This window comes from Coregonus lavaretus (genome assembly GCF_964263955.1).
Source record: "Coregonus lavaretus genome assembly, contig: HAP1_SCAFFOLD_5585, whole genome shotgun sequence".
In the NCBI taxonomy this organism is placed as follows: Eukaryota; Metazoa; Chordata; class Actinopteri; order Salmoniformes; family Salmonidae; genus Coregonus; species Coregonus lavaretus.
Genome location: NW_028163695.1, coordinates 1 through 25,000, shown reverse-complemented (window position 1 = coordinate 25,000; position 25,000 = coordinate 1). Strand labels below are relative to the sequence as shown.

The following is a 25,000-nucleotide window of genomic DNA, read 5'->3' as shown; positions in this document are numbered from 1 at the left end:
AAGGGACTAGTTTACATTCTAACCAACGCATGGTTTATCTTAATCCTGGATGTGGCCTGTTATTCATCCAGAATACTCCCATTTTACTGGCTTCAGAGTCCAACCTTCATGAATTGAAACAGAACTCTTCAGCTGTGACGTTGCTGTGTTGGATCCTTACACACACTTTTTTTCACCAGAGGTGGTGGGGAGATGTGGTGTGACAGATATGTGTTGCCTTTGTAGATTACACAAACTTTCAGCATGTTCTAGTCTGTGAAATACAATAAACCTGTTCCAGTCAGTCTCTTGTTCTAGTCTGTAAAATATAATAAACCTGTTCTAGTCAGTCTCTTGTTCCTCCTGGTCATGTTCTTGTCTGGAAAATACAATAAACCTGTTCCAGTCAGTCTCTTGTTCCTCCTGGTCATGTTCTTGTCTGGAAAATACAATAAACCTGTTCCAGTCAGTCTCTTGTTCTAGTCTGTAAAATACAATAAACCTGTTCTAGTCAGTCTCTTGTTCCTCCTGGTCATGTTCTTGTCTGGAAAATACAATAAACCTGTTCCAGTCAGTCTCTTGTTCCTCCGGGTCATGTTCTAGTCTGTAAAATACAATAAACCTGTTCGTCAGTCTCTTGTTCCTCCTGGTCATGTTCTAGTCTGTAAAATACAATAAACCTGTTCTAGTCTGTAAAATACAATAAACCTGTTCTAGTCAGTCTCTTGTTCCTCCGGGTCATGTTCTAGTCTGGAAAATACAATAAACCTGTTCCAGTCAGTCTCTTGTTCCTCCGTAAAATACAATAAACCTGTTCTAGTCTGTAAAATACAATAAACCTGTTCCAGTCAGTCTCTTGTTCCTCCGGGTCATGTTCTAGTCTGTAAAATACAATAAACCTGTTCTAGTCTGTAAAATACAATAAACCTGTTCCAGTCAGTCTCTTGTTCCTCCGGGTCATGTTCTAGTCTGTAAAATACAATAAACCTGTTCGTCAGTCTCTTGTTCCTCCGGGTCATGTTCTAGTCTGGAAAATACAACAAACCTGTTCCAGTCTGTAAAATACAATAAACCTGTTCATCAGTCTCTCGTTCCTCCGGGTCATGTTCTAGTCTGTAAAATACAACAAACCTGTTCTAGTCTGTAAAATACAATAAACCTGTTCGTCAGTCTCTTGTTCCTCCGGGTCATGTTCTAGTCTGGAAAATACAATAAACCTGTTCGTCAGTCTCTTGTTCCTCCTGGTCATGTTCTAGTCTGTAAAATACAATAAACCTGTTCTAGTCTGTAAAATACAATAAACCTGTTCTAGTCAGTCTCTTGTTCCTCCTGGTCATGTTCTTGTCTGGAAAATACAATAAACCTGTTCCAGTCAGTCTCTTGTTCTAGTCTGTAAAATACAATAAACCTGTTCTAGTCAGTCTCTTGTTCCTCCTGGTCATGTTCTTGTCTGGAAAATACAATAAACCTGTTCCAGTCAGTCTCTTGTTCCTCCGGGTCATGTTCTAGTCTGTAAAATACAATAAACCTGTTCGTCAGTCTCTTGTTCCTCCTGGTCATGTTCTAGTCTGTAAAATACAATAAACCTGTTCTAGTCTGTAAAATACAATAAACCTGTTCTAGTCAGTCTCTTGTTCCTCCGGGTCATGTTCTAGTCTGGAAAATACAATAAACCTGTTCCAGTCAGTCTCTTGTTCCTCCGTAAAATACAATAAACCTGTTCTAGTCTGTAAAATACAATAAACCTGTTCCAGTCAGTCTCTTGTTCCTCCGGGTCATGTTCTAGTCTGTAAAATACAATAAACCTGTTCTAGTCTGTAAAATACAATAAACCTGTTCCAGTCAGTCTCTTGTTCCTCCGGGTCATGTTCTAGTCTGTAAAATACAATAAACCTGTTCGTCAGTCTCTTGTTCCTCCGGGTCATGTTCTAGTCTGGAAAATACAACAAACCTGTTCCAGTCTGTAAAATACAATAAACCTGTTCATCAGTCTCTCGTTCCTCCGGGTCATGTTCTAGTCTGTAAAATACAACAAACCTGTTCTAGTCTGTAAAATACAATAAACCTGTTCGTCAGTCTCTTGTTCCTCCGGGTCATGTTCTAGTCTGGAAAATACAACAAACCTGTTCCAGTCAGTCTCTTGTTCCTCCGTAAAATACAATAAACCTGTTCCAGTCAGTCTCTTGTTCCTCCGGGTCATGTTCTAGTCTGTAAAATACAATAAACCTGTTCCAGTCAGTCTCTTGTTCCTCCTGGTCATGTTCTAGTCTGGAAAATACAATAAACCTGTTCCAGTCAGTCTCTTGTTCCTCCGGGTCATGTTCTAGTCTGTAAAATACAATAAACCTGTTCCAGTCTGTAAAATACAATAAACCTGTTCGTCAGTCTCTTGTTCCTCCTGGTCATGTTCTAGTCTGTAAAATACAATAAACCTTTTCGTCAGTCTCTTGTTCCTCCGGGTCATGTTCTAGTCTGTAAAATACAATAAACCTGTTCTAGTCTGTAAAATACAATAAACCTGTTCGTCAGTCTCTTGTTCCTCCGGGTCATGTTCTAGTCTGGAAAATACAACAAACCTGTTCCAGTCAGTCTCTTGTTCCTCCGTAAAATACAATAAACCTGTTCCAGTCAGTCTCTTGTTCCTCCGGGTCATGTTCTAGTCTGTAAAATACAATAAACCTGTTCCAGTCAGTCTCTTGTTCCTCCTGGTCATGTTCTAGTCTGGAAAATACAATAAACCTGTTCCAGTCAGTCTCTTGTTCCTCTGGGTCATGTTCTAGTCTGTAAAATACAATAAACCTGTTCCAGTCTGTAAAATACAATAAACCTGTTCGTCAGTCTCTTGTTCCTCCTGGTCATGTTCTAGTCTGTAAAATACAATAAACCTGTTCGTCAGTCTCTTGTTCCTCCGGGTCATGTTCTAGTCTGGAAAATACAATAAACCTGTTCCAGTCAGTCTCTTGTTCCAGTCAGTCTCTTGTTCCTCCAGGTCATGTTCTAGTCTGGAAAATACAATAAACCTGTTCCAGTCAGTCTCTTGTTCCAGTCAGTCTCTTGTTCCCTCAGGTCATGTTCTAGTCTGGAAAATACAATAAACCTGTTCCAGTCAGTCTCTTGTTCTAGTCTGTAAAATACAATAAACCTGTTCTAGTCAGTCTCTTGTTCCTCCTGGTCATGTTCTAGTCTGGAAAATACAATAAACCTGTTCCAGTCAGTCTCTTGTTCCTCCGGGTCATGTTCTAGTCTGTAAAATACAATAAACCTGTTCGTCAGTCTCTTGTTCCTCCTGGTCATGTTCTAGTCTGTAAAATACAATAAACCTGTTCTAGTCTGTAAAATACAATAAACCTGTTCGTCAGTCTCTTGTTCCTCCGGGTCATGTTCTAGTCTGGAAAATACAACAAACCTGTTCCAGTCTGTAAAATACAATAAACCTGTTCGTCAGTCTCTCGTTCCTCCGGGTCATGTTCTAGTCTGTAAAATACAATAAACCTGTTCTAGTCTGTAAAATACAATAAACCTGTTGGTCAGTCTCTTGTTCTTCCGGGTCATGTTCTAGTCTGTAAAATACAATAAACCTGTTTGTCAGTCTCTTGTTCCTCCTGGTCATGTTCTAGTCTGTGAAATACAATAAACCTGTTCCAGTCAGTCTCTTGTTCCTCCGGGTCATGTTCTAGTCTGGAAAATACAATAAACCTGTTCCAGTCAGTCTCTTGTTCCTCCGGGTCATGTTCTAGTCTGTAAAATACAATAAACCTGTTCCAGTCAGTCTCTTGTTCCTCCGGGTCATGTTCTAGTCTGTAAAATACAATAAACCTGTTCCAGTCAGTCTCTTGTTCCTCCTGCTCATGTTCTAGTCTGTAAAATACAATAAACCTGTTCGTCAGTCTCTTGTTCCTCCGGGTCATGTTCTAGTCTGGAAAATACAACAAACCTGTTCCAGTCTGTAAAATACAATAAACCTGTTCGTCAGTCTCTTGTTCCTCCGGGTCATGTTCTAGTCTGGAAAATACAACAAACCTGTTCCAGTCTGTAAAATACAATAAACCTGTTCGTCAGTCTCTCGTTCCTCCGGGTCATGTTCTAGTCTGGAAAATACAACAAACCTGTTCCAGTCTGTAAAATACAATAAACCTGTTCGTCAGTCTCTTGTTCCTCCGGGTCATGTTCTAGTCTGGAAAATACAACAAACCTGTTCCAGTCTGTAAAATACAATAAACCTGTTCGTCAGTCTCTCGTTCCTCCGGGTCATGTTCTAGTCTGTAAAATACAATAAACCTGTTCTAGTCTGTAAAATACAATAAACCTGTTGGTCAGTCTCTTGTTCTTCCGGGTCATGTTCTAGTCTGTAAAATACAATAAACCTGTTCGTCAGTCTCTTGTTCCTCCTGGTCATGTTCTAGTCTGTAAAATACAATAAACCTGTTCCAGTCAGTCTCTTGTTCCTCCGGGTCATGTTCTAGTCTGGAAAATACAATAAACCTGTTCCAGTCAGTCTCTTGTTCCTCCGGGTCATGTTCTAGTCTGTAAAATACAATAAACCTGTTCCAGTCAGTCTCTTGTTCCTCCGGGTCATGTTCTAGTCTGTAAAATACAATAAACCTGTTCCAGTCAGTCTCTTGTTCCTCCTGCTCATGTTCTAGTCTGTAAAATACAATAAACCTGTTCGTCAGTCTCTTGTTCCTCCGGGTCATGTTCTAGTCTGGAAAATACAACAAACCTGTTCCAGTCTGTAAAATACAATAAACCTGTTCGTCAGTCTCTTGTTCCTCCGGGTCATGTTCTAGTCTGGAAAATACAACAAACCTGTTCCAGTCTGTAAAATACAATAAACCTGTTCGTCAGTCTCTTGTTCCTCCTGGTCATGTTCTAGTCTGTAAAATACAATAAACCTGTTCCAGTCAGTCTCTTGTTCCTCCGGGTCATGTTCTAGTCTGGAAAATACAATAAACCTGTTCCAGTCAGTCTCTTGTTCCTCCGGGTCATGTTCTAGTCTGTAAAATACAATAAACCTGTTCCAGTCAGTCTCTTGTTCCTCCGGGTCATGTTCTAGTCTGTAAAATACAATAAACCTGTTCCAGTCAGTCTCTTGTTCCTCCTGCTCATGTTCTAGTCTGTAAAATACAATAAACCTGTTCGTCAGTCTCTTGTTCCTCCGGGTCATGTTCTAGTCTGGAAAATACAACAAACCTGTTCCAGTCTGTAAAATACAATAAACCTGTTCGTCAGTCTCTTGTTCCTCCGGGTCATGTTCTAGTCTGGAAAATACAACAAACCTGTTCCAGTCTGTAAAATACAATAAACCTGTTCGTCAGTCTCTCGTTCCTCCGGGTCATGTTCTAGTCTGTAAAATACAATAAACCTGTTCTAGTCTGTAAAATACAATAAACCTGTTGGTCAGTCTCTTGTTCTTCCGGGTCATGTTCTAGTCTGTAAAATACAATAAACCTGTTCGTCAGTCTCTTGTTCCTCCTGGTCATGTTCTAGTCTGTAAAATACAATAAACCTGTTCCAGTCAGTCTCTTGTTCCTCCGGGTCATGTTCTAGTCTGTAAAATACAATAAACCTGTTCCAGTCAGTCTCTTGTTCCTCCGGGTCATGTTCTAGTCTGTAAAATACAATAAACCTGTTCCAGTCAGTCTCTTGTTCCTCCGGGTCATGTTCTAGTCTGTAAAATACAATAAACCTGTTCCAGTCAGTCTCTTGTTCCTCCTGCTCATGTTCTAGTCTGTAAAATACAATAAACCTGTTCGTCAGTCTCTTGTTCCTCCGGGTCATGTTCTAGTCTGGAAAATACAACAAACCTGTTCCAGTCTGTAAAATACAATAAACCTGTTCGTCAGTCTCTTGTTCCTCCGGGTCATGTTCTAGTCTGGAAAATACAACAAACCTGTTCCAGTCTGTAAAATACAATAAACCTGTTCGTCAGTCTCTTGTTCCTCCTGGTCATGTTCTAGTCTGTAAAATACAATAAACCTGTTCCAGTCAGTCTCTTGTTCCTCCGGGTCATGTTCTAGTCTGGAAAATACAATAAACCTGTTCCAGTCAGTCTCTTGTTCCTCCGGGTCATGTTCTAGTCTGTAAAATACAATAAACCTGTTCCAGTCAGTCTCTTGTTCCTCCGGGTCATGTTCTAGTCTGTAAAATACAATAAACCTGTTCCAGTCAGTCTCTTGTTCCTCCTGCTCATGTTCTAGTCTGTAAAATACAATAAACCTGTTCGTCAGTCTCTTGTTCCTCCGGGTCATGTTCTAGTCTGGAAAATACAACAAACCTGTTCCAGTCTGTAAAATACAATAAACCTGTTCGTCAGTCTCTTGTTCCTCCGGGTCATGTTCTAGTCTGGAAAATACAACAAACCTGTTCCAGTCTGTAAAATACAATAAACCTGTTCGTCAGTCTCTCGTTCCTCCGGGTCATGTTCTAGTCTGTAAAATACAATAAACCTGTTCCAGTCAGTCTCTTGTTCCTCCTGCTCATGTTCTAGTCTGTAAAATACAATAAACCTGTTCGTCAGTCTCTTGTTCCTCCGGGTCATGTTCTAGTCTGGAAAATACAACAAACCTGTTCCAGTCTGTAAAATACAATAAACCTGTTCGTCAGTCTCTTGTTCCTCCGGGTCATGTTCTAGTCTGGAAAATACAACAAACCTGTTCCAGTCTGTAAAATACAATAAACCTGTTCGTCAGTCTCTTGTTCCTCCTGGTCATGTTCTAGTCTGTAAAATACAATAAACCTGTTCCAGTCAGTCTCTTGTTCCTCCGGGTCATGTTCTAGTCTGGAAAATACAATAAACCTGTTCCAGTCAGTCTCTTGTTCCTCCGGGTCATGTTCTAGTCTGTAAAATACAATAAACCTGTTCCAGTCAGTCTCTTGTTCCTCCGGGTCATGTTTTAGTCTGTAAAATACAATAAACCTGTTCCAGTCAGTCTCTTGTTCCTCCTGCTCATGTTCTAGTCTGTAAAATACAATAAACCTGTTCGTCAGTCTCTTGTTCCTCCGGGTCATGTTCTAGTCTGGAAAATACAACAAACCTGTTCCAGTCTGTAAAATACAATAAACCTGTTCGTCAGTCTCTTGTTCCTCCGGGTCATGTTCTAGTCTGGAAAATACAACAAACCTGTTCCAGTCTGTAAAATACAATAAACCTGTTCGTCAGTCTCTCGTTCCTCCGGGTCATGTTCTAGTCTGTAAAATACAATAAACCTGTTCCAGTCAGTCTCTTGTTCCTCCTGCTCATGTTCTAGTCTGTAAAATACAATAAACCTGTTCGTCAGTCTCTTGTTCCTCCGGGTCATGTTCTAGTCTGGAAAATACAACAAACCTGTTCCAGTCTGTAAAATACAATAAACCTGTTCGTCAGTCTCTTGTTCCTCCGGGTCATGTTCTAGTCTGGAAAATACAACAAACCTGTTCCAGTCTGTAAAATACAATAAACCTGTTCGTCAGTCTTTCGTTCCTCCGGGTCATGTTCTAGTCTGTAAAATACAATAAACCTGTTCGTCAGTCTCTTGTTCCTCCGGGTCATGTTCTAGTCTGGAAAATACAACAAACCTGTTCCAGTCTGTAAAATACAATAAACCTGTTCGTCAGTCTCTCGTTCCTCCGGGTCATGTTCTAGTCTGTAAAATACAATAAACCTGTTCGTCAGTCTCTCGTTCCTCCGGGTCATGTTCTAGTCTGTAAAATACAATAAACCTGTTTCAGTCTGTAAAATACAATAAACCTGTTCGTCAGTCTCTCGTTCCTCCGGGTCATGTTCTAGTCTGTAAAATACAATAAACCTGTTCGTCAGTCTCTCGTTCCTCCGGGTCATATTCTAGTCTGGAAAATACAACAAACCTGTTCGTCAGTCTCTCGTTCCTCCGGGTCATGTTCTAGTCTGTTCCACAAATTAACTTTTAATTAGGCACACCTGTTAATTTAAATGCATTCCAGGTGACTACCTCATGAAGCTGGTTGAGAGAATGCCAAAAGTGTGCAAAGTTGTCATCAAGGCAAAAGGGGTGGCTATTTGAAGAATCTCAAATTTGTTTAACACTTCTTTGGTTACTATATGATTCCATATGTGTTATTTCATAGTTTTGAAGTCTTATTATACAATGTAAAAAATATTGAAAATAAAGAAAAAACCTTCAAAAAAAAAGTTCATCTTTTGTATTATCTCCCCCTGTAGTTAACCTTTGCAGCTAACATCAACCAGACACTAAACTTCTAATTTCACCCAGAATAAAAAACACTCACGCCTCCAACATCCAACACCGTAATAAAACCCAACAGCCATCAGTTAAATGTTAGAAGTAGTTTTATTTATCCTTGGTCACAACGGTGATATTTTACAGAACTAGGGGTCAGAGGTCAGGCTTCTCCCTGCCGGGTCGGGGCTTAGTGGTACTTCCTCCAACGGTCGTGCTCTGAGACGGAGAGAAGAAGAGAGGAAATGGAGAGAGGGACAGAGAGCGAGGGAAGCAGGTTAAATGAGATCAGATGTTCCTTCACAGTGCTTTGAGGTCATCATGCTCGTAACCTTCTCCTGAAGGGTGCACTCACACTCCCCCCTCATGGATTCAGAAGGGATGGACTGAGGAATATGGTGGACACTCCCCTCTGGCCACGCTTCCTCCAATCCAATGCTTTTAAATGGAGAGGGAGTGAATGAGTGCACACTTCTGGAGAAGAGTAGAGAATTTGAACCAATCCAGTGTGTTACTTACTGAGGTGGTCGAACTCCCACATGTAGCTGAGGGCCACGTATCCAACCAGCAGCATGGCCACGCCTCCAATACCTCCCTTCTTCACGTTGATGTACTTGTTGTAATATCTGTCATGACCTGGAGAGACGACATGTTACTGTTAGACAGGAGGGGGTATCTGTCATGACCTGGAGAGAGACAACATGTTACTGTTAGACGGGAGGGGGTATCTGTCATGACCTGGAGAGAGACGACATGTTACTGTTAGACGGGAGGGGGTACAGTGTGGAAAAAAAGTATTTAGTCAGCCACCAATTGTGCAAGTTCTCCCACTTAAAAAGATGAGAGAGGCCTGTCATTTTCATCATAGGTACACGTCAACTATGACAGACAAATTGAGAAAAAAAATCCAGAAAATCACATTGTAGGATTTTTTATGAATTTATTTGCAAATTATGGTGGAAAATAAGTATTTGGTCACGTACAAACAAGCAAGATTTCTGGCTCTCACAGACCTGTAACTTCTTCTTTAAGAGGCTCCTCTGTCCTCCACTCGTTACCTGTATTAATGGCACCTGTTTGAACTTGTTATCAGTATAAAAGACACCTGTCCACAACCTCAAACAGTCACACTCCAAACTCCACTATGGCCAAGACCAAAGAGCTGTCAAAGGACACCAGAAACAAAATTGTAGACCTGCACCAGGCTGGGAAGACTGAATCTGCAATAGGTAAGCAGCTTGGTTTGAAGAAATCAACTGTGGGAGCAATTATTAGGAAATGGAAGACATACAAGACCACTGATAATCTCCCTCGATCTGGGGCTCCACGCAAGATCTCACCCTGTGGGGTCAAAATGATCACAAGAACGGTGAGCAAAAATCCCAGAACCACACAGGGGGACCTAGTGAATGACCTGCAGAGAGCTGGGACCAAAGTAACAAAGCCTACCATCAGTAACACACTACGCCGCCAGGGACTCAAATCCTGCAGTGCCAGATGTGTCCCCCTGCTTAAGCCAGTACATGTCCAGGCCCGTCTGAAGTTTGCTAGAGTGCATTTGGATGATCCAGAAGAGGATTGGGAGAATGTCATATGGTCAGATGAAACCAAAATATAACTTTTTGGTAAAAACTCAACTCATCGTGTTTGGAGGACAAAGAATGCTGAGTTGCATCCCAAGAACACCATACCTACTGTGAAGCATGGGGGTGGAAACATCATGCTTAGGGGCTGTTTTTCTGCAAAGGGACCAGGACGACTGATCCGTGTAAAAGAAAGAATGAATGGGGCCATGTATCGTGAGATTTTGAGTGAAAACCTCCTTCCATCAGCAAGGGCATTGAAGATGAAACGTGGCTGGGTCTTTCAGCATGACAATGATCCCAAACACACCGCCCGGGCAACAAAGGAGTGGCTTCGTAAGAAGCATTTCAAGGTCCTGGAGTGGCCTAGCCAGTCTCCAGATCTCAACCCCATAGAAAATCTTTGGAGGGAGTTGAAAGTCCGTGTTGCCCAGCGACAGCCCCAAAACATCACTGCTCTAGAGGAGATCTGCATGGAGGAATGGGCCAAAATACCAGCAACAGTGTGTGAAAACCTTGTGAAGACTTACAGAAAACGTTTGACATGTGTCATTGCCAACAAAGGGTATATAACAAAGTATTGAGTAACTATTGACCAAATACTTATTTTCCACCATAATTTGCAAATAAATTCATTAAAAATCCTACAATGTGATTTTCTGAAAATTTTTTCCTCATTTTGTCTGTCATAGTTGACGTGTACCTATGATGAAAATTACAGGCCTCTCTCATCTTTTTAAGTGGGAGAACTTGCAATTGGTGGCTGACTAAATACTTTTTTTCACCACTGCATCTGTCATGACCTGGAGAGACAACATGTTACTGTTAGATGGGAGGGGGTATCTGTCATGACCTGGAGAGAGACAACATGTTACTGTTAGATGGGAGGGGGTATCTGTCATGATCTGGAGAGAGACAACATGTTACTGTTAGATGGGAGGGGGTATATGTCATGACCTGGAGAGAGACAACATGTTACTGTTAGATGGGAGGGGGTATATGTCATGACCTGGAGAGAGACAACATGTTACTGTTAGACACTGTTAGATGGGAGGGGGTATCTGTCATGACCTGGAGAGAGACAACATGTTACTGTTAGATGGGAGGGGGTATCTGTCATGACCTGGGGAGAGACATGTTACTGTTAGACACTGTGTTTGTGTGTCAGTGTGTGTTATAACTGGCCCAGAACCCTCACCATTGCGGATGCTGGCGAGGACTCCGTTGGGAGTGAAGTCCCTCTTGCCCAGCCACGAGCCCAGCTCTCCCAGCTTCACATCCATCAGACGCTTCTCACCCACGGGAACTAAGGACACAGGTACACACACACAATAAATACACACCCTCCGTCTCACTCACTCACACACACCACCGAAGACCGCCATTCATTGCTACAAGTTATATGGTTACCATGTCATTTCACTAGAGACCTGAGCCAGCGGTGTAAAATTCTCATATCCACGAAGATGCATAAGTTACCTGACCACTTTGAGTTCTCTAGATAGCTAACTAAAGTTAAGATAGTTGGCTAGTTCAAAGTCACGGGAGTTATGTTGAGCCTGGATCGCTCAGAGAGAAGGTGTTGTTATAAACCCCTTAGCGGTCATTAGCCAGCAAGCTACAGACGTTGCCAACTGCATGCAGGCAGAGGCCAGTCCTGCAGGCTAACTAGCTTAGCTAGCTAACCTCCCTGGCTAAAGACCTAACCACCTAGCATATCGTCTGGACGGCCACACGCTGTAAAACTGGTTGAATTTACACCCTTTAGAGAAGCTGTCACTGAATATTTTTTGCCCCGTGCAATATACCCAAGTTGTTATATAAAGTTGTATCTGTCCCGTTTTGAATGGCCATGACAGCAAAGTCCTTGACTTGACTCTAACCGTGGATTAACCGCGGCCTTCAAACAACATCCGAACATCAACTAAACTCCACACATCTCGCTTATTTATGCAATTAAATACAATCTTCTGCGTGTAAATGCTGAAGTGGAAGATGTGAGTTCCGTAAAACAAACGTAAACGTTTCACACACGGGAACAACGACCGCAGTTACCTATCCTGTCCGCCATCTTGTCTCGGAGGAGAGAGTGAATACCGCGGTGGATGCTGGGACGGAAATGGAAGGAGAGGATTGTGGGAGGAACGTGGTTTTGTCTAGAAGGGATACAGCTTTTGTCAAAATTCCCTTTTCATAGTAAGTTTAGGAGAACGTACGCAACAGGTTAGGAGAAAAAAAACGTAGCAGGTTATGATAATTCGTTTAAGGTTAGGAAGAGGGTAAGGGTTAGGGCTAGCTAAAATGCTAAAATATTATAATCTACTGTTGACGTCAATTTGACAATAACTGTATCCCTTCTAGACATGAGCGAGGAAAGTGGCAAGGCAAAATATTTTTTATAAATATTGTTAGGGGTGTATAACAATAAATTATTTGTTAAAAATAAATAAAATACATTTAGATTCATAATATATTTTACAACACAACTAATAACAGAAAGATACATTTTTTTATGAACGCACCAGCTGATTCGCCGGTCTGCAGAGCCGCGTCTATCCGCTAGAGGGCAGCAGATAACATATAACGGAATGCAGTCAGAGAGGAATAGGCAATAAACTATCTTCAACGCAGTTTGTTTCAGAATGATGGTTTTGATCAGGTGTCTATTCAAGCTGACATTTAACTAATTACCTAACGTAACAGAGTTTGAGAGCATCCTGTCGGGCTGTATCACCGCCTGGTACGGCAACTGCACCGCGCCCGCAACCGTAGGACTCTCCAGAGGGTGGTGCGGTCTGCCCAACGCATCACCGGGGGCAAACTACCCACCCTCCAGGACACCTACAGCACCCGATGTCACAGGAAGGCCAAAATGACATCAACCACCCGAGCCACGGCCTGTCCACCCCGCTATCATCCAGAAGATGAAGCCAGTACAGGTGCATCAAGGCTGGGACCGAGAGACTGAAAAAAACAGCTTCTATCTCAAGGCACATCAGACTGTTAAATAGCCATTACTGCCCTGAACTTAGTCACTGTCACTAGCGACTACCACCAGGTTGCTCAACCCTGCACCGTAGAGACTGCTGCCCTATAGACATGGAACACTGGTCACTTCAATAATGTTTACATCATGTTTTACTCATTTCATATGTATATACTGGTCCTCTGTAGCTCAATGTGGTCCTCTGTAGCTCAATTGGTAGAGCACGGCGCTTGTAACGCCAGGGTAGTGGGTTCGATCCCCGGGAACCACCCATACGTAAAAATGTATGTACACATGACTGTAAGTCGCTTTGGATTAAAGCGTCTGCTAAATGGCATAGTATATATCATATTATACTGTATTCTAGTCAAGGCTCATCCTATTTAACTATTGCTGTACATATACTATTCTATCCTACGTATTCTTCAGATATACTACATATTCTATCCACATACTGTCCATAATGTCTATACATCCCATCATATATATATATATATATATTACACAGTACCAGTCAAAAGTTTGGACACACCTACTCATTTAAGGGTTTTTCTTTATTTTTTACATGGTAGAATAGTAGTGAAGACATCAAAACTATGAAATAACACATATGGAATCATGTAGTAACCAAAAAAGTGTTGAGATTCTTCAAAGTTCTTCCACCTTTGCCTTGCACACTCTTGGCATTCTCTCAACCAACAAAAACACACGAGAAATAGAAATAAGAAGAACAGGAGAAAGTAAGAATCTCTGAACAAAAATATAAACGCAACATGTAAAGTGTTGGTCCCATGTTTCATGAGCTGAAATAAAAGATCCCAGAAATGTTCCATAAGCACAAAAAGCGTATTTGTCGCAAATTGTGTGCACACATTTGTTTACATCCCTGTTAGTGAGCATTTCTCATTTGCCAAGATAATCCATCCACCTGACAGGTGTGGCATGTCAAGAATATGATTAAACAGCATGATCATTACACAGGTGCACCTTGTGCTGGGGACAACAAAAGGCCACTCTAGATGTCTCAAGTTTTGAGGGAGCGTGCAGTTGGCATGCTGACTGCAGGAATGTCCACCAGAGCTGTTGCCAGAGAATTTAATGTTAATTTCTCTACCATAAGCCGCCTCCAACGTCGTTTCATAGAATTTGGCAGTAAGTCCAACCGGCCTCACAACCACAGACCATGTGTATGGCGTCGTGTGGGCGAGCGGTTTGCTGATGTCAACGTTGTGAACAGAGTGCCCCATGGTGGCGGTGGGGTTATGGTATGGGCTGGTATAAGCTGCGGACAACAAACACAATTGCATTTTATCGATGACAATTTGAATGCACAGAGATACCGTGATGAGATCCTGAGGCCCATAGTCGTGCCATTCATCCGCCGCCATCACCTCATGTTTCAGCATGATAATGGACGGCCCCATGTCGCAAGGATCTGTAAACAATTCCTGGAAACTGAAAATGTCCCAGTTCTTCTATGGCCTGCATACTCACCAGACATGTCACCCGTTGAGCACGTTTGGGATGCTCTGGATCGACGCGTACGACAGCGTGTTCCAGTTCCCGCCAAAATCCAGCAACTTCGCACAGTCATTGAAGAGGAGTGGGACAACATTCCACAGGCCACAATCAACAGCCTGAAACGCTATGTGAAGGTAGCGACTGATCCACTCTATGTTAAGGAGCTGTGTCGTGCTGCGTGAGGCAAATAGTGGTCACACTTCTTTTTCCTTTTTTTTTAGGTATCTGTGACCAACAGATGCATATCTTTATTCCTAATTATTTGAAACTCATATATTAGGGCCTAATAGATTTATTTCAATTGACTGATTTCCTTATATGAACTGTAACTCAGTAAAACCTTAAAAATTGTTGCATGTTGCGTTTATATTTTTGTTCAGTATATATATACAGGGTCAGTTCCAATATCAAATTTACAATGTGCAGGGATACTGCAGTTAAAGATTTAAGATTTTAGTTAAAGTTAGAGATTGTCCTCTTCAATTAATGAACGTCATTAGAACACTCTGTCTCTTTCTCTCACGCTCCTCCATCTCTCCTCTCCTCTCCTCTCCTCTCCTCTCCTCTCCTCTCCTCTCCTCTCCTCTCCTCTCCTCTCCTCTCCTCTCCTCTCCTCTCCTCTCCTCTCCTCTCCTCTCGCGCTCCTCCATCTCTCTCTTTGTTACTTTCTCTCTATCTATTTATCAAATCAAATCAAATCAAATCAAATCAAATTTTATTGGTCACATGCGCCGAATACAACAGGTGCAGACATTGCAGTGAAATGCTTACTTACAGCCCTTAACCAACAGTGCATTTATTTTAAACAAAAAAAGTAAGAATAAAACAACAACAACAAAAAAGTGTTGAGAAAAAAAGAGCAGAAGTAAAATAAAGTGACAGTAGGGAGGCTATATATACAGTAAAATAAAGTGACAGTAGGGAGGCTATATATACAGGGGGGTACCGTTGCAGAGTCAATGTGCGGGGGCACCGGCTAGTTGAGGTAGTTGAGGTAATATGTACATGTGGGTAGAGTTAAAGTGACTATGCATAAATACTTAACAGAGTAGCAGCAGCGTAAAAAGGATGGGGTGGGGGGGCAGTGCAAATAGTCCGGGTAGCCATGATTAGCTGTTCAGGAGTCTTATGGCTTGGGGGTAGAAGCTGTTGAGAAGTCTTTTGGACCTAGACTTGGCACTCCGGTACCGCTTGCCGTGCGGTAGCAGAGAGAACAGTCTATGACTAGGGTGGCTGGAGTCTTTGACAATTTTGAGGGCCTTCCTCTGACACCGCCTGGTATAGAGGTCCTGGATGGCAGGGAGCTTTGCCCCAGTGATGTACTGGGCCGTACGCACTACCCTCTGTAGTGCCTTGCGGTCAGAGGCCAAGCAGTTGCCATACCAGGCGGTGATGCAACCAGTCAGGATGCTCTCGATGGTGCAGCTGTAGAATTCTTTGAGGATCTGAGGACCCATGCCAAATCTTTTTAGTCTCCTGAGGGGGAATAGGCTTTGTCGTGCCCTCTTCACGACTGTCTTGGTGTGTTTGGACCATGATAGTTCGTTGGTGATGTGGACACCAAGGAACTTGAAGCTCTCAACCTGTTCCACTACAGCCCCGTCGATGAGAATGGGGGCGTGCTCAGTCCTCTTTTTTTTCCTGTAGTCCACAATCATCTCCTTTGTCTTGGTCACGTTGAGGGAGAGGTTGTTGTCCTGGCACCACACGGCCAGATCTCTGACCTCCTCCCTATAGGATGTCTCATCGTTGTCGGTGATCAGGCCTACCACTGTTGTGTCGTCGGCAAACTTAATGATGGTGTTGGAGTCGTGCCTGGCCATGCAGTCATGGGTGAACAGAGAGTACAGGAGGGGACTGAGCACGCACCCCTGAGGGGCCCCCGTGTTGAGGATCAGTGTGGCAGATGTGTTGTTACCTACCCTTACCACCTGGGGGCGGCCCGTCAGGAAGTCCAGGATCCAGTTGCAGAGGGAGGTGTTTAGTCCCAGGATCCTTAGCTTAGTGATGAGCTTAGAGGGCACTATGGTGTTGAATGCTGAGCTGTAGTCAATGAATAGCATTCTCACGTAGGTGTTCCTCTTGTCCAGGTGGGAAAGGGCAGTGTGGAGTGCGATAGAGATTGCATCATCTGTGGATCTGTTGGGGCGGTATGCAAATTGGAGTGGGTCTAGGGTTTCTGGGATTATGCTGTTGATGTGAGCCATGACCAGTCTTTCAAAGCACTTCATGGCTACAGACGTCAGTGCTACGGGTCGGTAGTCATTTAGGCAGGTTATCTTAGAGTTCTTGGGCACGGGGACTATGGTGGTCTGCTTGAAACATGTTGGTATTACAGACTCAGTCAGGGACATGTTGAAAATGTCAGTGAAGACACTTGCCAGTTGGTCAGCACATGCTCGGAGTACACGTCCTGGTAATCCGTCTGGCCCTGCGGCCTTGTGAATGTTGACCTGCTTAAAAGTCTTACTCACATCGGCTACGGAGAGCGTGATCACATAGTCGTCCGGAACAGCTGGTGCTCTCATGCATGCTTCAGTGTTGCTTGCCTCGAAGCGAGCATAGAAGTGGTTTAGCTCGTCTGGTAGGCTTGTGTCACTGGGCAGCTCGCGGCTGTGCTTCCCTTTGTAGTCTGTAATAGTTTTCAAGCCCTGCCACATCCGACGAGCGTCAGAGCCAGTGTAGTATGATTCAATCTAAGACCTGTATTGACTCTTTGCCTGTTTGATGGTTCGTCGGAGGTCATAGCGGGATTTCTTATAAGCGTCCGGGTTAGAGTCCCGTTCCTTGAAAGCGGCAGCTCTACCCTTTAGCTCAATGCGGATGTTTCCTGTAATCCATGGCTTCTGGTTGGGGTATGTACGTACGGTCACTGTGGGGACGACATCATCGATGCACTTATCGATGATGTCCCGCTCTCTCTCCAGCCCTCTCCTCCATCTCTCTCTCTCCAGCCCTCTCCTCCATCTCTCTCTCCAGCCCTCTCCTCCATCTCTCTCTCTCCAGCCCTCTCCTCCATCTCTCTCTCTCCAGCCCTCTCCTCCATCTCTCTCTCTCCAGCCCTCTCCTCCATCTCTCTCTTTGTTACTTTCTCTCTATCTATTTATCCCACTCTCTCTCTCCAGCCCTCTCCTCTCCTCTCCTCTCCTCTCCTCTCCTCTCCTCTCCTCTCCTCTCCTCTCCTCTCCTCTCCTCTCCTCTCCTCTCCTCTCCTCTCCTCTCCTCTCCTCTCCTCTCCTCTCCTCTCCTCTCCTCTCCTCTCCTCTCCTCTCCTCTCCTCTCCTCTATCTGAAAGTGACAGTGTGGATACTCCTCTCCAGTCCTCCCTCTCTCTCCTCTGCTCCCTCTCTCCTCTCTCTCCCCCTCTCTCTCCTTCCTCTCTCCCCCCCTCTCTCTCCTTCCTCTCCTCCCTCTCTCCTCTCCTCCCTCTCTCCTCTCTCCTCTCCTCTCCTCTCCTCTCCTCTCCTCTCCTCTCCTCTCCTCTCCTCTCCTCTCCTCTCCTCTCCTCTCCTCTCCTCTCCTCTCCTCTCCTCTCCTCTCCTCTCCTCTCCTCTCCTCTCCTCTGCTCCCTCTCTCCTCTCCTCTATCTGAAGGTGACAGTGTGGATACTCCTCTCCAGTCCTCCCTCTCTCTCCTCTGCTCCCTCTCTCCTCTCTCTCCCCCCCTCTCTCTCCCCCCATCTCTCTCTCTCTCTCTCTCCTCTCCTCTCCTCTCCTCTCCTCTCCTCTCCTCTCCTCTCCTCTCCTCTCCTCTCCTCTCCTCTCCTCTCCTCTCCTCTCCTCTCCTCTCCTCTCCTCTCTCTCTCCTCTCCTTCCTCTCCTCCCTCTCTCCTCTCCTCTATCTGAAGGTGACAGTGTGGATACCAGATGTAGCTCTGTCGTGCGTCTGTTATTTAAATGAGGGGGTAGGAACTGAATCCAATCACTGTTTCACTCTGTTCCTATTGAGAGGCGCACACCGCACACACACCCTGGTTCCCAAACACCCACACCACACACACACCCTGGTTCCCAAACACCCACACCGCACACACACCCTGGTTCCCAAACACCCACACCACACACACACCCTGGTTCCCAAACACCCACACCACACACACACCCTGGTTTCCCAAACACCACACCACACACACACCCTGGTTCCCAAACACCCACACCACACACACACCCTGGTTCCCAAACACCCACACCACACACACACCCTGGTTCCCAAACACCCACACCACACACACACACCCTGGTTCCCAAACACCCACACCACACACACACCCTGGTTCCCAAACACCCCACACACACACACACCCTGGTTCCCAAACACCCACACCACACACACGACCCTGGTTCCCAAACACCCACACCACACACACACCCCCTGGTTCCCAAACACCCACACCACACACACCCTGGTTCCCAAACACCCACACCACACACACACCCTGGTCCCAAACACCCACACCACACACACACCCTGGTTCCCAAACACCCACACCACACACACCCTGGTTCCCAAACACCCACACCACACACACACCCTGGTTCCCAAACACCCACACACACACACCCTGGTTCCCAACACCCACACCACACACACACCCTGGTTCCCAAACACCCACACCACACACACCCTGGTTCCCAAACACCCACACCGCACACACACCCTGGTTCCCAAACACCCACACCACACACAACCCTGGTTCCCAAACACCCACACCACACACACACCCTGGTTCCCAAACACCCACACCACACACACACACCCTGGTTCCCAAACACCCACACCACACACACACATGCACACACGCACGCGGCCACACACAGAGGTATCCATCAGCAGAATCAGCTCTGACAGAAACAAACTGCTGATTTAAATTTCAGCCTCAGAGCAGTCTAGTGTGCAGGTGGGTGTGTATGTGTGGGTGTGTGGGTGTGTGTGTGTGTGTGTGTGTGTGGGTGTGTGTGTGGGTGGGTGTGTGTGTGTGTGTGTGGGTGGGTGTGTGGGTGGGTGGGTGTGTGTGTGGTGAACTATGACTGTCTCTCTGATATTCTGTTTGAGCTGGTAGACAATTAATTGGAGTACTGCTGATGGTAAACACACACACACACACACACACACACACACACACACACACACACACACACCACACACAAAGACATTGGTGATTTCAAGAGGCAGTTGGCCTGGAGGGGTGCTGCTATAAATATCTATTGTCTCAGCTCTTTGTCTTTATAGCAGAAGGAAGAGAGGGAGAGGGAGGGAGGAGGGAGGAGAGAGGAGGAGAGGGATAGGGGGAGGGAGGAGAGAGGAGGAGAGGAGGAGAGAAAGGAGAGGGATAGGAGGGAGGGGAGGAGAGAGGAGGGAGGAGGGGAGGAGAGGAGGGAGGAGAGAGGAGAAGAGGAGGGAGGGGGAGGGAGGAGAGGGGAGGGGGGAGGGAGGAGAGGGAGAGAGGAGGAGAGAGGAGGAGAGAGGAGGAGAGAGGAGACAGGGAGAGAGGAGGAGAGAGGAGAGAGGGAGAGAGGAGGAGAGAAAAAGAGAGGGAGAGAGGAGGAGAGAGGAGAGAGAGAGAGAGGAGAGAGGAGAGAGGGAGAGAGGAGGAGAGAGGAAAGAGGGAGAGAGGAGGAGAGAGGGAGGGAGGAGGACCAGAGGAGAGAGGAGAGAGGGAGAGAGGAGGAGAGGAGGAGAGAGGAGAGAGAAGAGAGGAGGAGAGAGGAGAGAGGAGGAGAGAGGAGAGAGGAGAGAGGGAGAGAGAAGGAGAGAGGGAGAGAGGAGGAGAGAGGAGAGGAGAGAGGAGGAGAGAGGAAAAGAGGAGAGAGGGACGGCTGAGTGTTTCGATCTGACCTTTAGCCCCCCCTTTCCCTCCTCTTTCCCACTCTCTCCATCTCTCTCTCTTTCCCACTCTCTCCATATATCTCTCCATATCGCTCTTTCCCACTCTCTCCATACTCTCTCCATCTCTCTCACTTTCCCACTCTCTCCATATCTCTCTCCATATCGCTCTTCCCACTCTCTCCATATCTCTCTCCATATCGCTCTTTCCCACTCTCTCCATCTCTCTCTCCATATCTCTCTTTCCACATCCTCTCCATCTCTCTCTCTTTTCCACTCTCTCCATCTCTCTCTCCAGCTCTTTCCCACTCTCTCCATCTCTCTCTCTTTCCCACTCTCTCCATCTCTCTCTCCATCACTCTCTCCCCTCCTCTTTCCCACTCTCTCCCCTCCTCTTTCCCACTCTCTCCATCTCTCTCACAGCTCTTTCCCACTCTCTCCATCTCTCTCTCTTTCCCACTCTCTCCACCTCTCTCTCTTTTCCACTCTCTCCATCTCTCTCTCTTTCCCACTCTCTCCATCTCTCTTTCCCACTCTCTCTCTCTCCCCTCCTCTTTCCCACTCTCTCCATCTCTCTTTCCCACTCTCTCTCTCTCTCTCCCCTCCTCTTTCCCACTTCTCTCCATCTCTCTCTCCCCTCCTCTTTCCCACTCTCTCCATCTCTCTCTCCCCTCCTCTTTCCCACTCTCTCCATCTCTCTCTCCCCCTCCTCTTTCCCACTCTCTCCATCTCTCTCTCCCCTCCTCTTTCCCACTCTCTCCATCTCTCTCTCCCCTCCTCTTTCCCACTCTCTCCATCTCTCTCTCCCCTCCTCTTTCCCACTCTCTCCATCTCTCTCTCCCCCTTCCTCTTTCCCACTCTCTCCATCTCTCTCTCCCCTCCTTTTCCCACTCTCTCCATCTCTCTCCCCTCCTCTTTCCCACTCTCTCCATCTCTCTCTCCCCCTCCTCTTTCCCACTCTCTCCATCTCTCTCCCCTCCTCTTTCCCACTCTCTCCATCTCTCTCTCCCCTCCTCTTTCCCACTCTCTCCATCTCTCTATCCCCTCCTCTTTCCACTCTCTCCATCTCTCTCTCCCCTCCTCTTTCCCACTCTCTCCATCTCTCTCTCCCCTCCTCATTCCCACTCTCTCCATCTCTCTCTCCCCTCCTCTTTCCCACTCTCTCCATCTCTCTCTCCCCTCCTCTTTCCCACTCTCTCCTTCTCTCTCTCCCCTCCTCTTTCCCACTCTCCCCATCTCTCTCTCCCCTCCTCTTTCCCACTCCTCTCCATCTCTCTCTCCCCTCCTCTTTCCCACTCTCCCCATCTCTCTCTCCCCTCCTCTTTCCCACTCTCTCCATCTCTCTCTCTCCTCCACACAGCTCTGTTTGTCCTCTCCTCTACAATAAGGCTGATAAAGGAGCCGTTGTCTAGCAACCTCTGATCAACAAACACTGCTGCTGAGATATAGAAGATAATCGGGGGGGGGGGGGAGAGAGAGAGAGAGAGCGTGAGAGAGAGAGAGAGAAAGTGAGAGAATCAGAGAGAGGAGAGAGAGAGTGAGAGAGGAGAGAGAGAGAGAGAGAGAGAGAGAGAGAGAGAGAGAGAGAGAGAGAGAGAGAGAGAGTGAGAGAGTGAGAGAGAGGAGAGAGAGAAAGAGAGAGAGAGAGAGAGAGAGAGACAGAGAGAGAGAGAGAGCGAGAGCGAGAGAGGAGAGAGAGAGAGAGCGTGAGAGAGAGAGAGAGAAAGTGAGAGAATCAGAGAGAGGAGAGAGAGAGTGAGAGAGGAGAGAGATATATATATATATAGAGAGAGAGAGAGAGGTGAGAGAAAGAGAGAGAGAGAGAGTGAGAGAGAGAGAGAGCGAGAGAGAGAGAGAGAAAGAGAGAGAGAGAGAGAGAGAGAGAGAGAGAGAGAGGAGAGAGAGAGAGAGAGAGAGAGAGAGAGAGAGAGAGAGTGAGAGAGAGAGAGACAGAGTTTGCTCTGCTCAAACCTAATGGTCTTAAGAGCAGGTAGGTACCCAGACTTTTGTCTATTCTTAAAGTCTTCAACATCATCCTCAGCTCTGGCATCTTCTCCATATTTGGAACCAAGGTCTGATCACCCCAATCCACAAAAGTGGAGACAAATTTGACCCCAGTAATTACAGTGGAAAATGCGTCAGCAGCAACCTCTGAAAAATCCTCTGCATTATCATCAACAGCAGACTAGTTCATTTCCTCAGTGAAAACAATGTCCTGAGCAAATGTCAAATTGGCTTCTTACCAAAACACAGAATGACAGACCACGTATTCACCCTGCACACCCTTATTGACCAACAAACAAACCAAAACAAAAAGGCAACGTCTTCTCATGCTTTGTTGATTTCAAAAAACCTTTTGACTTAATTTGGCATGAGGGTCTGCTATACAAATTGATGGAAAAGTGGGGTTGGGGGGAAAACAACATTATATACGACATTATAAAATCCATGCACACAAACAACAAGTGTGCAGTTAAGGAGTACAGATTTCTTTCCCTCAGGGCCGGGGGGTGAGACATGGATGCAGCCTGAGCCTCTCACCATTACAATAACAGGGAAGGTTAGCATTTTTTTGGGGAGTTGTGATATTTATGCCTCTGTAACTTTCCTCACTCATCAATATTCACGTAGAGAGGAAGGGAGGTGAAAAGATGCCCAGGTCGGCAGGGAGTTTAGTTTTCTTTCCATTTCCGCTCCGCTGCCCGGAGCTCTGTTCTGTGAGCTCGCAATGAGACATCAAGCCACGGAGCTGGAGGGGAGGACCGAGCCGGCCGGGAGGATAGGGGACACAGAGAGTCAAAGGATGCAGAAAGGGAGGAGAGGAGGGTTGAGGAGGCAGAATCAGGAGATTGGAGGGAGAAGGATTGAGCAGAGGGAAGAGATGATAGGATGGAAGAGGAGAGAGTACCCCGGGAGAGAGAGAGTGAAGGTTGCGACGACGCATTACCATCTGAGTAGTGGCAGAGTGAGTAGTGTTGGAGGAGAGCGAGAGAGAAAAGGATACAAAGTAGTGGTCGGAGACTTGGAGGGGAGATGCAGTGAGATTAGTAGAAGAACAGCATCTAGTAAGGATGAGGTCAAGCGTATTGCCTGCCTTGTGAGTAGGGGGGGACGGTGAGAGGGTGAGGTCAAAAGAGGGAGAGGAGTGGAAAGAAAGGAGGCAGAGAGAAATAAGTCAAATGTGGACATAGGGAGGTTGAAATCCCCCAAAACTGTGAGGGGTGAGCCATCCTCAGGAAAGGAACTTATCAAGGCGTCAAGCTCATTGATGAACTCTCCAAGGAACCTGGAGGGCGATAGATGACAAGGATATTAAGCTTAAATGGGCTAGTGACTGTGACAGCATGGAATTCAAATGAGGAGATAGACAGATGGGTTAGGGGAAAAATTGAGAATGTCCACTTGGGAGAGATGAGGATTCCTGTGCCCACCACCCCTCTGACCAGATGCTCTCGGGGTATGCGAGAACACATGGTCAGGACGAGGAGAGAGCAGTAGAGTAGCAGTGTTTTCAGTGGTAATCCATGTTTCCGTCACCGCCAGGAAGTCGAGGGACTGGAGGTTAGCATAGGCTGGGATGAAGTCAGCTTTGTTGGCAGCAGAACGGCAGTTCCAGAGGCTGCCTGAGACCTGGAACTCCAGGTGTGGGGTGCGTGCAGGGACCACCAGGTTAGAGAGGCAGCAGCCACGCGGTGTGAGGCGTTTGTGTAGCCTGTGCGGAGAGGAGATGAACAGGGATAGGCAGAGGCATAGTTGACAGGCTGTAGCAAATGGCTACAATAATGCAGAGGAGATCGGAATGAAATGAACTAAACATCTGGGAAAGGAGAGAGTAGGGCCCTCCATCACCAAAACTCCCAAATATAACTCACCCAACTTCCACCTCAGAAACTATAATTGTTTCACTGAACCACCCGAATAAAACTCTCCCAACTTCCACTTAGAAAATTAGAATTGTTGTGAACTACAGCGGTTCAATGTTTTAAGGAATAGACTCAACTTACTTTATTCAGCTAGCTAACTATGACGCCATAGCTAACTAGCATGCTAGCATCCAATAACACACAGTTTAGCACCAATACTTGGTTACAACAAACTACCAATAGTGTGTTAACACACTAAACAGATAATTTGTGTCCGTGTCTAGTTCCTTTCATAACGCAGCAATAATTAAACGTTGGCTAGCTAGCACAAATATATTGTATTTAGCTGCTACAGTACAGCTAGCTGGTCGTGTTGGCTAGCTAGCAATGGCTGCTGTGTTGACTTTTGTTTGAAAAACGGCGGCGCTAGCGAACAAATGTAGCTGGCTAAAAGGATATTGTATCTAGTTGCTACCGTTGCTAATAGCTACCTCGCCAGCTAGTCCAGGAGGTGAGTTAGCTAGCTAGCTAGCTAGCTCGGCTACGTAGCTACACCCGGCCACCGCCGAATACAATGCTAACCTACAATAACTACCCACAACAGCCCACGATGCCTACCTATAATACCTAATAATATACAGCCCACGATGCCTACCTACAATACCTAACTACAATCTAAATACATAGTTTAAGCCTTACTCGACAAAGCCCAAGCTATGTATAAAGCCAAACTTACCCGACGCCAGCTGTCTGGGTGGCAGACAAGAAGACATTGGTCTTCTGCAATCAGTAGCTGTAATTAAGTACAGTAGCTACTAACTACCTAACGTTAATGCCTCAGGATAATGAGGTTAGAAAAACAGCTGAATGGTAGGTACCTAGCTGGCTTAATTTAAGCGTGAAATAACATTGGAAACAACTATCCACAGTTGCTAAAAGTTACCAGTAGCTACCCGCTAGCTAGCTAGCTTTATTGGTCCAGGTAGTGGGTTAGCTAGCCTCGTGTGTTTTGGTGTTCCCACAGTGAGGAGCCGCCAGAGGGCAGAGGAC

The 25,000-nt window shown here is 45.7% G+C and overlaps 2 protein-coding genes and 4 long non-coding RNA genes across 11 annotated transcripts in view; 1 reads left to right on the top strand and 5 right to left on the bottom strand.

The window, feature by feature from the left end:
* The window catches only part of cpsf4 (cleavage and polyadenylation specific factor 4), a 5,450-nt gene extending 4,897 nt beyond the window's left edge, over window positions 1-553 (top strand). Inside the window, exons 6-7 of one of the 3 annotated variants that reach the window (XR_014611724.1) lie at window positions 1-388; window positions 450-553. The exon at window positions 1-388 is cut by the window's left edge and continues 1,183 nt beyond it. The gene's annotated coding sequence lies outside the window, so the exon portion shown is untranslated. The other 2 variants (XR_014611725.1, XM_084192766.1) reach the window with 2 other exon arrangements.
* Window positions 554-1,618: 1,065 nt separating this feature from the next.
* LOC311117862 lies at window positions 1,619-3,919 on the bottom strand. The gene is made up of 5 exons (XR_014611726.1): window positions 3,856-3,919; window positions 2,807-3,499; window positions 2,498-2,718; window positions 2,146-2,411; window positions 1,619-1,653 (listed from the first exon to the last, which is right to left on the bottom strand). It is a non-coding gene; the product is annotated as an uncharacterized lncRNA (long non-coding RNA).
* Window positions 3,920-4,113: 194 nt separating this feature from the next.
* LOC311117865 lies at window positions 4,114-5,167 on the bottom strand. Its single transcript, XR_014611728.1, has 3 exons — window positions 5,112-5,167; window positions 4,814-4,871; window positions 4,114-4,581 (listed from the first exon to the last, which is right to left on the bottom strand). It is a non-coding gene; the product is annotated as an uncharacterized lncRNA (long non-coding RNA).
* Window positions 5,168-5,189: 22 nt separating this feature from the next.
* On the bottom strand, window positions 5,190-6,856 carry LOC311117864. Its single transcript, XR_014611727.1, has 3 exons — window positions 6,658-6,856; window positions 5,898-6,135; window positions 5,190-5,665 (listed from the first exon to the last, which is right to left on the bottom strand). It is a non-coding gene; the product is annotated as an uncharacterized lncRNA (long non-coding RNA).
* A 1,410-nt stretch (window positions 6,857-8,266) lies between these two features.
* Window positions 8,267-11,889, bottom strand: LOC311117866 (ATP synthase subunit f, mitochondrial-like). 4 transcript variants are annotated; one of them, XM_084192770.1, is made up of 4 exons: window positions 11,813-11,889; window positions 10,956-11,063; window positions 8,694-8,810; window positions 8,267-8,393 (listed from the first exon to the last, which is right to left on the bottom strand). In XM_084192770.1, the coding sequence occupies exons 1-4, from the start codon at window positions 11,826-11,828 to the stop codon at window positions 8,365-8,367; spliced, it is 270 nt and encodes an 89-aa protein (XP_084048896.1). In that variant the 5' UTR covers window positions 11,829-11,889; the 3' UTR covers window positions 8,267-8,364. The 4 variants fall into 4 exon arrangements, with proteins under 4 accessions (XP_084048896.1, XP_084048895.1, XP_084048894.1 ...); XM_084192769.1 differs by having other exon boundaries at window positions 11,792-11,832; XM_084192768.1 differs by lacking the exon at window positions 8,267-8,393 and adding an exon at window positions 8,524-8,612.
* Window positions 8,819-10,938, bottom strand: LOC311117867. Its single transcript, XR_014611729.1, has 3 exons — window positions 10,881-10,938; window positions 10,561-10,828; window positions 8,819-8,912 (listed from the first exon to the last, which is right to left on the bottom strand). It is a non-coding gene; the product is annotated as an uncharacterized lncRNA (long non-coding RNA).
* Window positions 11,890-25,000: the final 13,111 nt, after the last annotated feature.

Bases quoted from the DNA above. Each gene is read 5' to 3' on its own strand.
- LOC311117866 (XM_084192767.1), bottom strand. From the start codon at position 11,828: ATGGCGGACAGGATAGGTAACTGCGGTCGTTGTTCCC. The intron at 8,811-10,955 runs GTGAGGGTTCTG...TCGTCTCTCCAG, and splicing joins CCTCGCCAGCATCCGCAATG to GTCATGACAGATATTACAAC. The intron at 8,613-8,693 runs GTAAGTAACACA...TCCATTTAAAAG, and splicing joins GTGGGAGTTCGACCACCTCA to CATTGGATTGGAGGAAGCGT.